At 42.0% G+C, this 13,251-nt stretch overlaps 1 protein-coding gene across 1 annotated transcript; it reads left to right on the top strand.

Moving 5' to 3' along the window:
• Positions 1-1,843: 1,843 nt before the first annotated feature.
• tmie (transmembrane inner ear) lies at positions 1,844-13,222 on the top strand. The gene is made up of 4 exons (XM_047589630.1): positions 1,844-2,229; positions 5,087-5,204; positions 7,271-7,420; positions 12,811-13,222. The coding sequence occupies exons 1-4, from the start codon at positions 2,119-2,121 to the stop codon at positions 13,122-13,124; spliced, it is 693 nt and encodes a 230-aa protein (XP_047445586.1). The 5' UTR covers positions 1,844-2,118; the 3' UTR covers positions 13,125-13,222.
• The last annotated feature ends 29 nt before the right edge of the window (positions 13,223-13,251 follow it).

The following is a 13,251-nucleotide window of genomic DNA, read 5'->3' as shown; positions in this document are numbered from 1 at the left end:
GGTTGGATGCGGTCTAGCTGACAGAGCGGTGGTACTGTGATTGTATTCAACACCTTGAACAAAAGCCAATCACCCGGAGCTATTTTCTTAGCGATAACGGTGATAATGTCCTGATAATAAGGACATTATCACCAGAAACCCTCGGGATGCGGCGTAGGGCCGATACAGTAATATATACGTCTCACTGATCGTAATCAGGGATTCAAGGGGGCTACAGATTCAAGGGTGCAAAGTGTATGATCATCCACCAATGCAAATGATGCACAGGAGCCCAGTTTCTATGGTGATTGCTGAACAATAGGAAGCATTTTTAGCAAGACAAAAAAAGATAAAATGTCTTTTTTTGTCTGTTGATTAAAGTCTTACTTTGAGTGTCATTTCATGTGAAACCCCCCATTAAAAGACACCAGGAATGTCTTTTCAGTCATCTCAGTGAAACCTTGACATGGATGTGACCGCTCAGATACAGCTGTGGGTGTGGAAATTACAGTAATAATGGCAGCAGAGAATAAGAGAATACGAACTTGGACAAATGACAGCTCATCTGTACTTTCTCCTGACAAAGAAAACGGTGACGGCTCACAACAAAACTATTAAAACTCCATCCATCCATCGGTTTGAAAGTATGTTTGCTCAAGTACAAAATGTGTTACTAAAGTGGGACTAATCCATATTTTATATTAACAATTGATCAGTTGCGTGTGCGTAACTGGAGAAGTGTAACGTGCAGAGAATAAGCCCCCACTATTCAGCTCTATACGCGACAAAGCGCGGTTAAAAGGATGGAGAAAATGGGAAAAGAAAAACTTTACAAATGTGCAACTTTAATTGACTAAAAAGTCAATATATGCAGGTCTCAACTGCTCCTATAGTGTTTTCATTATCAGAAAGACATTCTTCTTACTCTTATAAGAGGGGAACAGCCGCAGCATGACAACAACAACAAATAAAAACTGAATAGTAAAGGGTGATTCACTCAGAATCTGATGGAGAATAATGAGGGAGAACTTAAAAGATTGTTCTTAACAGTCATCCTCATTGGACCAAAGCATAATTTAATGATTATAAAAGTTAAAAATTATAATTGATATATATTTTTTTAAGTTTTTACAGATTTTAGAGATACATTCTTTTCATGATAGCTGCAATACTTTTCATATTAATATAAGAATCTGATGCATCACTATAGTTCAAACTGCCCATCAGTGCAGCGAGTTAACGACCGGCTCCACCGCGCTGCATCTTGTGCAATAACCTATAAATGAATCAGCCCGAGATTTATTTATTTGCATTTAATTGTATTTCAGCAGTAGTGCTTCCTTATTTTTACATATGAATTATCATTGCAAACCTGTCACTTCAATTTGGTTATTTTCACTGGCAGGATTGCTTCTTTCCCTTAAGGAATTTTCTAACCATTAAAAAAAATAAATAAATAAGAAAAAGAAAAAGTATCCTATTAAAAAAGAACCAATCGACACAAAGAAAAAACAAATGTGAAATAACAGAAATGATTGGCGCCAAAGCCTCTTTTTTTTCTTCTTCTTCTTTTCCTGGGCTTCAGCAGCAGCAGCAGCAGCAGCAGCAGCTTGACTCTCCATGCACTGAATGAGGCTGTGGGGGATTTTTCACACTTCATCCTTCTGAGGCAATAAAGATTATGACTTCACTGTCCTGCGCAGGCCAACCTCCTCGCCGTCAACTCCTCTGCCCATCCCCCATGTGCAGCCTAATGACCTGTCCCCGTAGGATGAGCCGACTGTAAACCACACCAGTTCTCTTAATTAATTAATGTACCCTAACTGCAGGGCTCCTTGGCTCCTTCCATTGTAGTGGAGCTGTTCTCAGCTGGCTGCAGGCGGTGTCTTTAGGTTCCTGCAGTGTTGTGGTTAAAACAAACAAAACAAACAAAAAAAACAATAGAAGAGCAGAGAAGCAAACCCCTGTCGATGGGAAGAAGCCTTCAGCAACACAGACACTGTTAATCACTCAGGGCCATTGTGGTCCTGTCCTGTAAACGGCGCCAGTGCGGGCGGGCAGACAAGAAAAAGAAGAGGAGAGCGAGAGGAGGAGGGAGAGAGGGGGCAGGGTGGCTGCAGGCGGAAAGAGGGGAAGAGAATGGTTGGGGAGCAGCCTGTATGCCCACCCCAGCTCCTGCTGCGGGGCTGGGGGACAGTGCTGCTGTCTCAGTGCTGGTCCTCCGTGTCCTCCCAGGTCCCGGATCCTGAGGTAAGAGACGGATACATCACCGCGTCCTCCACAGGTTCCTCTCAGGAATGTCCTGAGAGGGGGCTGTCTGTGATGGGCGCAGGTGTTTTTCGCCTTTCAAAACGTAACCTAGTGTGAATTAATGTTCTTTGTCTGGGCGCCGTAGATGTTGCTTTGCCTCAGTTGACGAGAGGAGCGAGGGAACATGTTGAAACCGGATGAGGGGTTACATGTGCTACACATGTTTGAGTGCAGGCTAGTGGGAGGATGAATATCTAACTGTCTAATGACTGACTGTTTGTTGTGCTTTTGGACTGTAGGGTTGAGAGTATTTATCCTGGAATCTGTCATATTTTTCAGAGGACAACATAATAACACAGTTATAAACCAGATTTATATGAGTATTAAAATCGATCTGTAATTGTAATTCATTCAGACATATTAGAGGCAAACAAAAAACTGAGGTTATGAGTGATGTATCATTTTATTTTAATGCCATATATTATGTCCCTGTACAGCTGTACAGCTTTGAGGAGACAATATATCATAGATTGAAATATTTTCTTCTTCTTCTTCATTTTTATTTTTTTTTTTTTACAAAAAACTTGCAGTGTTTTACCATGAGACCTCCTTATCTAGCGAACTTTGATCTTTTTTTTTGTAGAAACTTCCAGAAGCAGCCTCCCACTGGCTGCTCCTGTGATGCTTTTGAAATGCGAAAAGGTGAAGCCCACCACACATGTATAGTGCCATTTAAAAGGCGGAATCCATGATGCAGTCTCAGGTGGTTAATTAGTAACACAAACAAATGCAAATTTGAAAACTTGGGCGATTCTAAATTCAGTGGGCATGGCTGGCATTTGCACAAATCGGTTCATATGGGTCATTCCTTTCTATCTATCTATCTATCTATCTATCTATCTATCTATCTATCTATCTATCTATCTATCTATCTATCTATCTAATCTACTAATCTTCCATTAAGTTACACTAATCTCCTTTACGCGAATAAAGCAACAAAGTTTCATGTACATCCAGCTAAACAAAAATATCTTCTAAATGTTGGCATGTGATCATCAACATGAGGTTGCCTGAGGTCTTCTGAGTTTGTTTCGTATGGTCTCTGAAGGAAAACCTGGGGCTTACAGCCGCTAATCCTGCCACATGAAATGCCCCTCCAGAGGAAAGGTCTTAGCATTACATAATCACTCTTGCTAAATATCCTCATTTAAGATAATCCTCCTGTGGGAGTTGCACACAGTGTTTGTTTTTGGTTTGTTTGTTTTTTTGGCTTTTGCGCAGTTTCTTTGTTCAAGTTTACAGCCCTTCTTGTGTCCTCCTCAGAGCACAAATAGTGCAGAGGCCCTGAAGCAGCTTAAAACATGTCACATTTGGCGGTTTGGCCCGTTGACGTCTATCTGGTCCGACAAACAGCAAAAAACAACTACTTATTTTGCCCTTGCGTCGGCAAAGAAGGAGGAAGGGCATATAACATGCACATTCTGGGTAAAGGAAGAGCTCTTAGGTGTGAATGTTATGATTTATTCATCTGGTTCCCGTCACAGGAATCCTACAGAATAATATTCAACGTATTCAACGCTATTCAACTGATTTTTTACCATTTTTACAAAAAACAAATAAGTCTCATCTTACACTAGGTATCAGTATCTCTTCAAATTGTTATATGTTTTTCGCCACGTAATGGTGTTTTCAGTAAAGGCAGCAAATGTAATATTCCTGATCCATTGCTTGTAAGTTTATGGATTGAAGTGTAGAGTTTCAACAACCTTGTATCATCAAATCAAGTGATCGATACGAGGTAGGCAGGGATAAAATCCTCTCTGTGATTCTATCAGAGGAGTCATGGTCTGCCGTGTTCTGTAGTACAAATCCAAAGCCCCTTGGTCTAACATACAGGCGCTCACACACATACCTACGTATTCCTACATATTGTTCCTCCAGTCCCCGGTTTGCGTAAGTGTTTGTTTCTAGTGCTAGTAACTGAACTTTGTACTGCATAGAACTAAGACATTTAAGACCAGTGTTTACAGAAAATGCAGGAAAAGTCTGTAAATTGGCCAGCTGGTGTAGACTCAGGCACAAAAACCAAGAGCTGCCAGTGTTTGATTTATTGACGGCCACCTCTGGGTTTCATCTTTTGTCGATTCAGCCAATCTCCGGACAATTTTCTTTAAGTCAGCCGTGGTTTTGACTTGTACTTCTAAATGTTGTGGACTGTAAATATTACGACCACTGACAGGAGAAGTAAATCACTTTGACCATCTTTAAGAAAATTCTATGCTCTGCTGAAAACATTTGGACCTGGTGTTCATATGGAGTTACCTACACATATACCACCCATCTAGTCCGTCGACCAGACACCCCCAATCAGAACCAATCAGACACTCCTTGATGGCAGCAGTCATCACCAACAGGATGCAGCCTGACACAGACACACACACAAAACTAGTTTAGGAACCTGGCCTCCAAATTCCCTAGATCCCAAACTGTCCAAGCAGCTGTAAGACGTACTGGACGGAGGCACCGTACGAACAACATCCTGTTGCCAGACACCACAGTCGATTAAGGAGTTCCTTCCCTTCCGAGGATCTTCAGAAGCTCCTTTTTTAACATCAGCAATAATTGCATTATCTTTAATTCATTCTCTGTTGAAGTCAGAAGTGACGGAAAACTTTCACACCTGAAAGTGACAATTACTGACAATACCACACCAAAAAACGAAGCCGGGTTGATAATAATAGCTCCTAAGCGACGTGAAGCCTGAGCTCCTCTAAGATCTTATTCTCACCTTGAGGTTTTTGCTGCTTTTGCAACGGCATCTAAAAGAAGATGTTTTCTGTTTTCTCTTCTCCCACAGCTCTTACCCACAGAACCCCCGAAGAAGCCAGACCCCGTCACTTCAGAGACCGTTGTTTTCTGGGGGCTGCGGCTATGGCAGGTCATCGGCATCTTTTCAGTGTTTGTTTTGGCGGTTGGTTAGTACAGAACCTCTTTTTTTTTGCTGACACCTTCGCAAACACTTCTTGAAATAGATAGTAGTCTGGGGGAAATAACCGCAGGCTAAACATGTCTGCAACTGTGTGTCCGCAATGTGATTACTAAGCACAGCGTGATGGATGATACTGATGTTATGCCGGAGAAGATGGGGACTACTTTTGTAGAGAGACTTTTCCTTTGTTCCTGTAGCTTTAATATTTTAGAGAGGATTGACAGTGTTAGTTAAAAATTAAGCTAATGTGTCTAGATCTTAACTGCGCAGGAAACACCCATGAAGCTATGCTAACACATTATACCCACATTGACAACGCTAAGCATGTGTCACCTCCCAGTCCTCTTAAACTTGAACTGACCCAAAGGATGAGGTGTAATGTGAACCAGTATCATGTATCATATTAGAGCACAGTTGCATTAGAAAGAAAACAAGGTTCAACAGCAGCAGCAGCAGCTCCTCCACATACACAGTTTCCTTTACCCTGGATAAGATGACAGGTTTTTTTTTCGGTGGGATGATTTCTTTGTAAGAAACTTCTCCCTACAAATACTGTGCAGCGTGATGTCTGCAGATTATCCAGAGCAGTGTGAAAAGAGCACATTCAAAATATGTCACAGTTTCCTGCACACCTGGAACTAATGAGACAGCGTGAGGACTGGCATGTGAGTGGAAGAACTATTTGAAGGCGCTGCACAATTTCTTGCATCTGCAGTCAAATCTAGGTTACCCCCTTTGTCCAAAAGGTCAGATTTACTTGAATTTTATTTCCCCGCCAGTGTTTATGTGCTACACACAATATATGGCTGTCCAATAGAACATTGTGGTAGTGAAAGTGAAACTATTATCCTGAGCCAGAGGGGCTTTCTAAGTATCAATTAAAACATAATATAATATATAATATGTAGTGAAATGCTTTTTTTCCTTGTTAAAAGATAAAATATATAAGGCAATCTTAGAATATTTGAAGTAGTATGAGAAAATGTAAGGCTGTATAATATACACCAATCAACCATAACATTAAAACCACTGACAGTAAATAACTGTTATGTGATAAATATGTTCTGTTGGGAAATGTGGTGTTCATGTGGATGTTACTTAGACGTGTACCACCCACCTAGACGAGACCAGACACCCCCACCCCATAGCAATGACACTCCTTGATGGCAGCAGCAGCCATCCCCAGCAGGATGCAGCCTGACACAGACACACACAAACGCTTAAGGAACAACTCAAAATAAACATGAAAAACAGCACAGGGCGTTGATCTGGCCTCCAGATTAACTAGATCCCAAACTCATCAAGCATCTGTGCGATGCACTGGAACAAGCCTGATCCACAGAGGACCCATAGGACCCAAAGCCACCCCACTAACAACACTAACAACATCTAACAACAGGCCCGTGTCCATTCTCTGATGTATCAGAACTATTTCGGAGGCACTCAGACCTACACAATATTGTGAAGGTAGTTATAATGTTATGCCTGGTTGGTATATAAAAATATAAGACAGTATTGTCTGAACGCAGTGCTATGTTGGTGGGGATGACTTGGCACGATTAAACTGCAGGTTTCTAAAGGGGAAGTGCATGGGAAACAGAAATACTTTGTTGGTATTGGATCAGCTGTATCAAAACCACAATGAGGCAGACCAAAGGTGAAGCACGCTGGCAGAATTGGCGTTCACTCAGAGACAGATACAGGATTTGCTGTATAAACAACATGAGACTATGATAAGCCAAAGTCCTGCCAAAGGGGAGCTGTGTAGAGCGTGTTTCTCGGAGGACGGCTAGCATCTATAAACCGCTCCTCAGGAAGGAAGAGAAATGCGGCTGAACGCCGAGGCTGGGCTGAGACATACTGGCATTACCACGGGAAAGAAAAGCGTTATTAGAAGTGGCAGTTAAAGGAGGGTGTATGTAAGGCGAGGAAAGAGAACGATATGGCTACATATGAAACCCACAGTGAAATATAATGGAGAGAATCTTGAAGTCCAGGATTGTCCTATTCCAAACCTTCACCATGTCTCTGTCTTGTCCCTGTCTCCTCCAGTTATCACTCTGTGTTGTATATTCAAATGCCGAATCCCGAGAACCAAAAAGGAAATAGAGGCACGACACGCACAAAGACAGGCTGCCAAGAAATACGCCAACACTTTAGAGACAGTGCCACCGCTGAACGAGCTGACCGAGATCCCCGGATGTAAGTAGCTCCCTCCGATGTCTTGACAGACAGTCTGTGTCTCCTGGTCTAATGTCAACTGTTGAATCTTTCTCATATTGATCGGCTGGTTTCGCTGTTTCTGTAAATGATTCCACCTTCACAAGCCGCAAGTGAGAAAATTGCAGACAAATGTTTTGAAACGGTTTCCCCGCATCAGCAATCGCTCTGCATAAAGTCACCCCACAGAGATGTGACTAGAGGTGCGTTGAGCTCTCGCAAAACTCTTCACTGTTGTGATCCCGAAGCTTAGAGGACAGTTGTCTGTTTACGTAACATATTTTCTAGGCCGGGCAACTTTATTTATTTAATTTTTCACTCACTCTTCTTTTCGCCTCATGAAACGTGCTGCACTTCTGCCGTGTTTAACGCTTGCTAAATCTTCTCCTGTCCTCTCTTCTCTTCTGTTTCCTTTCTTTTCTCCTAGCTACTCCTGATGCTTCTGCAGTGCAGACGGTCTCTGAGCAGGTCCAAACTCAAAGCGCTAACAGCAGCCATCTCTCAGTTGCTAGGGTCAACGAGGAGAGCCCCAGTTCCCAGACTTTACCAGAGACCGGATGATTCCTGCTCCTTTCCCACTGCTCTTATCTTCTTTCGGCCACTCCTCTTGGCTTAACCGCTTCAGAAAATCAAAGTGTTCACACGGGTGCACGGTCTAAAAGTTCCCCTTGCGCGTTTCTCGCACATGCATCAGGTGCAAATGGAATTTGCAAATGCATTTCTTTTTCTGCTACGTACAGTGCCACCTTTGAAATGTGTAGCCAGAAAATAAAGCACAATTCCAGTTTTCCTGGTAGCGGAGTGGTGTCGCAACAGTAACTACGCACAACAGAAAATTAAACTTTTTACTGGGGCTGCAAAATACATGTTGCAAATTTACATAATTGTATTTGTGTTATTTCCGTGAAAATAGTAGGAGCGAATTCTTTTGATCAGAAATTCAAAAAACAAAAACAAAAACAAAAATACAGTTTGTAATGCATGCTGCACGCCTCCTGTCAGATGTTTGTGCACTGTGTTCGTGTGTTTGCTATCAGCTTTGAATAAAGCTAATCATTCACACTTTCTGAATGATCATTGCTGTCGGCACGGGTCTCATCGCTTTAAATGATCTTGTTCTTATGTCTCGTGTAATGTTCCTTATGTGGTGTATCTGGGGCCTCGTACCTGAGGCTTTCTAATATTGAAAATGGTGACAAACACAGAATACCATCTGTATTGTCGATGACAAACGCTCATGTGCACAAATATATTCATGGTTATTGTGAAATTAATTACGGGAGACTAAGCACTGGGCTACCAATGAATTTTTTCTTGCGTGATAAACGAGTCAAATAAGATCTGCACTCAGGGGGGAAAAAAGAATCACGTGACAAATCTAGTGGGGCAAGAGCCTGTCTAATGCCATCATAACGTGATGATATGCGTTATGAGTAAATCTTCTTTAGACTATATGACTATTTCACCGCGTGGCCTGGAGGAGGGTGGTAAACTGACTGTAGCCATTGTTAAAGAGTGACGACAACCACTTATTTATTTGTTGCACTCAACCATGAACTCGGAGCAAACCGCGCTGTGCTGTTTGCTCCCGGATTTGCTAAAGAGAAAGGCAGCATGAATATACAAGCAAATTTGAAAACATTTGGCTACATTTTTTCAGCGATTATGTCCGGCTGAGGGCACACGGAGATTAAATAGCTAATAACATCTGACAAACCAAATGTCCACGTGCAGAGAATATAGAGCGAAACGCAGTGTCGCAGAATGCAAAGTGGAAAATACCTTGGTTTAAATGGAAATTCCCAACCAAAAAGTTTTCTAAGTTTTTTTTTATGAGAGTGTGAACATCGCTCTTAGGGGATGTGCTTCCTGAAGAAATCAGCAGAAAAACCCTGCGGAATATCAAGTAGCAGTTAATTAAATGCGACAAACGAGGATCGAGAAGGGCCCCGTCTTATCTTGTGAATGTGTGCGTGAATGTGTTCTCAACATAAACACACGCTCATCGGATGGGTTTGCACATACGAATACACACATTCTGTAAAAGACGGCAAGACATGTAGTGACCGTGGAATGAATATTGTAAACTGACCCCGAAGTCAAGAAATGATTGGACCAGTAAGATATGAACATGGCAATCTAGTTCCAGGATTTAATTTATTTGTACTCATTAAGCTATTGAAAGAATCTGGGGGTGAAAAAATTGAGAAAAGAAAACAGTTGGTTTTCTTACTTTTACTGCCAATACCTGTTACAGTCAAAAAGGTACAAAGGTTTAGTCTCTACTATTCCTTCCCCTCCATCTCCATCAAAAGCACTCACTCGCCGAAAGGAATAAAAGCAACTGAAAAGGCAGAGTTGTGAAAGTGTTCCTCCAATTTGCCCCTCTCCCACCTGCTGAATCCATGCACACGCTGCTCCTAGAATACAGAGGGCAGGTATTCAAGCGCCTGTGTCACCACCATCCACATAACAAGTCAAATAGATTTCTCACACATCCTTCCCCTGCAGCTCTGAAAAAGCAAGAGGTAGTTTGAGGTCAACAACAGCACAGTGGTGGGGCAATGAGTGGTGGAAAAGCAAAGCTGTGTTCCAAGAGCAAAAAGCAAAGGAATGGAAGAAAACTGTTTAAATTGTTTGCACTATCAATGAGGCGGTTTCGTACCACCTGAGTCAGATAAAACAGGGACTTCTTTTCACATGTCACTACTCTGCCCTCAAGTTCTCTCTAAAATTGTACCAGCTGGATGGTGTGAGGGTCAAGCCCTTTTCTTAACCTTTAAAAGCCGTGACACACCAAGCCGACTGGCCGCGGGGTCACCAGTGCTGGAGTGTTTATGCCCCTCTAGTTCTTCTAGTTCTTGCTTGCGTCCACAGTCGGCCTTCATGTTAGTGGAATAAGGAAGATCCAATTCACTGTTCAGCTTGATGTCAACACAGAAATATTTTCATAAGAACATGATCAGAACGAGGTTGCCTACACTGGCCAACCGTTAGTCTGTCATTGTACTGTATGTCTACCAGGTGTTAAATGCCATATAGGACAGATGGTTTTTACGATCTAGAGGTCGATCATGATGAACGTACTAGGCATCCCTGATCTACCAAGAATAAACTGTACACCAACTAAACAGCATGAGCCAGGAGAGGCCAGCTTTGTATAAAAGTTCGTAGCTTCTCCTAGCTTCCTAACCTCCAACTAATAGAGGGTATGCAAGGCGACGTCACCGCAAGCTACGTCTCCGTGGTTACGGCCACTGAGTGGCAAAAAGCGACAGATGAGCATGGAGATTAGCAGCATTAGTTTGAATCATAGGCTTCGATTTTCAACAGATTTGAGTCAGAGATGTTTGTACAGATATCAGCCAAAGAAAAGAAAAGTAAATGGATCGCTGCATCACTAAGAAACAGCTGGAATCCAGGCACCAAAACCTGGTGTTTTACATTTTGTGTCAGGTAATATTAATTTAATGTTAGTGTAGGTGAGTGTTGAGGTGAGGACCCAAGTGCAGGACAAACGGAGGGGCAGGCAAGGAATCCAGAAAAAGGAGGGTTTTTATGAAAATGAACAAAAAGCACTGCGTTGAAGCATGAAATCCAAAATATAAAAATCAAAAGAATGATGAGCATGGCACGGAGAAAAATCACAGAGACAAGGGCCAAGGTGAGGAGACAACATGAGTAACATTAACAACGCAACAGAGAACAAATGGAAAGGCAGGGCTATATATAGACAAGAGGGCTCAGGGCTGACGAGACAGGTGAGACGCAGGATAATCAACATAGGTGAGACCAATAAGCAATCACTCACGAGGAAACACAACAGACTGGAAATCAACTACCTAGCAAAATAAAACCAGACATCAAGACAGAAACACGAGGCACGACAGACCGGAAGTTATGAAACTAAACAAAATAAAAAAGGAAACTCAAAATCATGCTCATTAAATAAAAGCCAGAACCATGACATTTAAGTTTTATTTGTGGATGGAGAGATACCTTAAGTTACTTTCGGGAGGGCTGTCAGATTAAGTTTGTCGATGCTTTGGCATAGTTATGGCTGACACTAACTATTTCAGTTCCAACAAGAAATAACAATAAAACAATAAACGGAATATTTGTGATCAGTCCTCCTCATCTGTCCAGTTGGACGCTACAGTATTGTATGGCTACCGTGACTTCTCAGTAAAGCTCTCAGAGTAATATTTGACGTGACTTTTAGTGTTTTCATTTGGCCCGAGTGCCATCCACTGACATGGAGGGGGTGGAGCTTATGACCTATACTGTGGCCAGACACCAGGGGGAGCTCTTCTTGGTTTGGTGTCACTTTAGAGGAGGTTTTCCTCCATCAGTCTTTATATGGTCTAGATACCAGTCTATGTGAGGTAATGTCACTGTTGGCCTTGATTGCCAGTAGTTCTTCAACATCAGTCTGGTTTGTCAGTACATTAAAGCTTTATAGATGCACAAGGATAAGAGCAGAACTCAATCCAAATGAAGGGAATCTCTTCACAAACATCCTGATGACAGCTTGATTGTTTTAAGTCAGCTTGATTCACCCACTGCAGCGAAACACGATACTGGAATCATTTCAAGTTTACACAAGTTGACTCCCTCTGGTTATGTTTGGCATTTGGTGCGTGGATGTCACTTTGTTTATGTGCCCTGCGTCTCTGGGACTCTTTTTTTTTTTTTGGAGCAGTGGGAAAACATTTTTTGCTTTTTGTGTTTGTTACTATAGATAGACATAAAACTGGGAAAGAAAACAACCTAAATTTGGCCCCAAACTAGAGCAACACAGCTTTCAACCAGTAGCTGCTGAAGAACAAGTCTTGTGGGTCATATGTCATCAACAATGTTAACTCTCTGCTGAGGTTGTTGTACGTACGTATGCGTCTTTCCAGCAGTTAGATGAGGAGATTTATACCACTCTTTGATTTAACTACCTGACTACCTGTACATATCAGAGGGGTATTGTTCAGTAATAACTTTAGGCAAAAAAGCAAATGAGAATAGCTGCTACTTACATGTGTCACTCCCCAGCCTCCAACTAGTACCTTATCAAATATTCATATTATTCACCTTCTGAATAATAATGAGAAACACATCGTCTCTGTCCACATGAAAGCAGTGTCTGTAAACTTTGTTTTTCATTTTCAACTTTAAACTAATCCATTAAAAGAATAACTAGACCATGGTTATTCGAACTGATAGAAACAGATGTGCCCTCATTACTGGAAACCTACTAAGTCTGACTATCTGTTGGATTCATTTTTCCCTTCAAATTACCATTAGAAGCAGACCCCTGACGACACCTGGTGCAGCTTTAACCCTTTTTTTCTTCTTCTCCTCTCCTCATGTTTTTCCCGCAGCTGCGAAAGCAGAGGAAAAGGAGGAGGTAACCACAGTCTCCGGCAAAGTGGACGGCGAGAAAGGAGAGAAGAAGCCCAAGGAGGGCAAGAAAGAGGGCAAGAGTGCCAAAGAAGGGAAAGGAGATGAAAAGGATGAACCAACAAAGAAGAAGGGGGAGAAGGGGGAAAAGGGGGAGAAAGGTGAAAAGGGAGCGTCCAAAAAAGACACGGAGGGAAAAGGGAAGAAACCTGCAGAGAAGGGAGACAAAGGGGAGAAAGGAGAAAAAGGTGGCAAAGGAGGGGCTAAAGGGGGGGCCAAAAAAGCTCAAAAGTGAACTCTGCCTCGCTGTGAACATAAAAAAAAAAGACAATTTCCTTATTTTTGCCCCCTGCAAACATTTGGAGCACATTTTTTTTTCTAATTTGTACAAAAGTGTATTTAAAAATAAATAAAATGCTTCA

The sequence above is a fragment of the Mugil cephalus genome, chromosome 7 (genome assembly GCF_022458985.1).
Source record: "Mugil cephalus isolate CIBA_MC_2020 chromosome 7, CIBA_Mcephalus_1.1, whole genome shotgun sequence".
NCBI classification, from domain to species: Eukaryota; Metazoa; Chordata; class Actinopteri; order Mugiliformes; family Mugilidae; genus Mugil; species Mugil cephalus.
This window is presented reverse-complemented; position numbering and strand designations above follow the sequence as displayed.

Bases quoted from the DNA above. Each gene is read 5' to 3' on its own strand.
- tmie (XM_047589630.1), top strand. From the start codon at position 2,119: ATGGTTGGGGAGCAGCCTGTATGCCCACCCCAGCTCCTGCTGCGGGGC. The intron at 2,230-5,086 runs GTAAGAGACGGA...CTTCTCCCACAG, and splicing joins CCCAGGTCCCGGATCCTGAG to CTCTTACCCACAGAACCCCC. The intron at 7,421-12,810 runs GTAAGTAGCTCC...TTTTTCCCGCAG, and splicing joins GCTGACCGAGATCCCCGGAT to CTGCGAAAGCAGAGGAAAAG.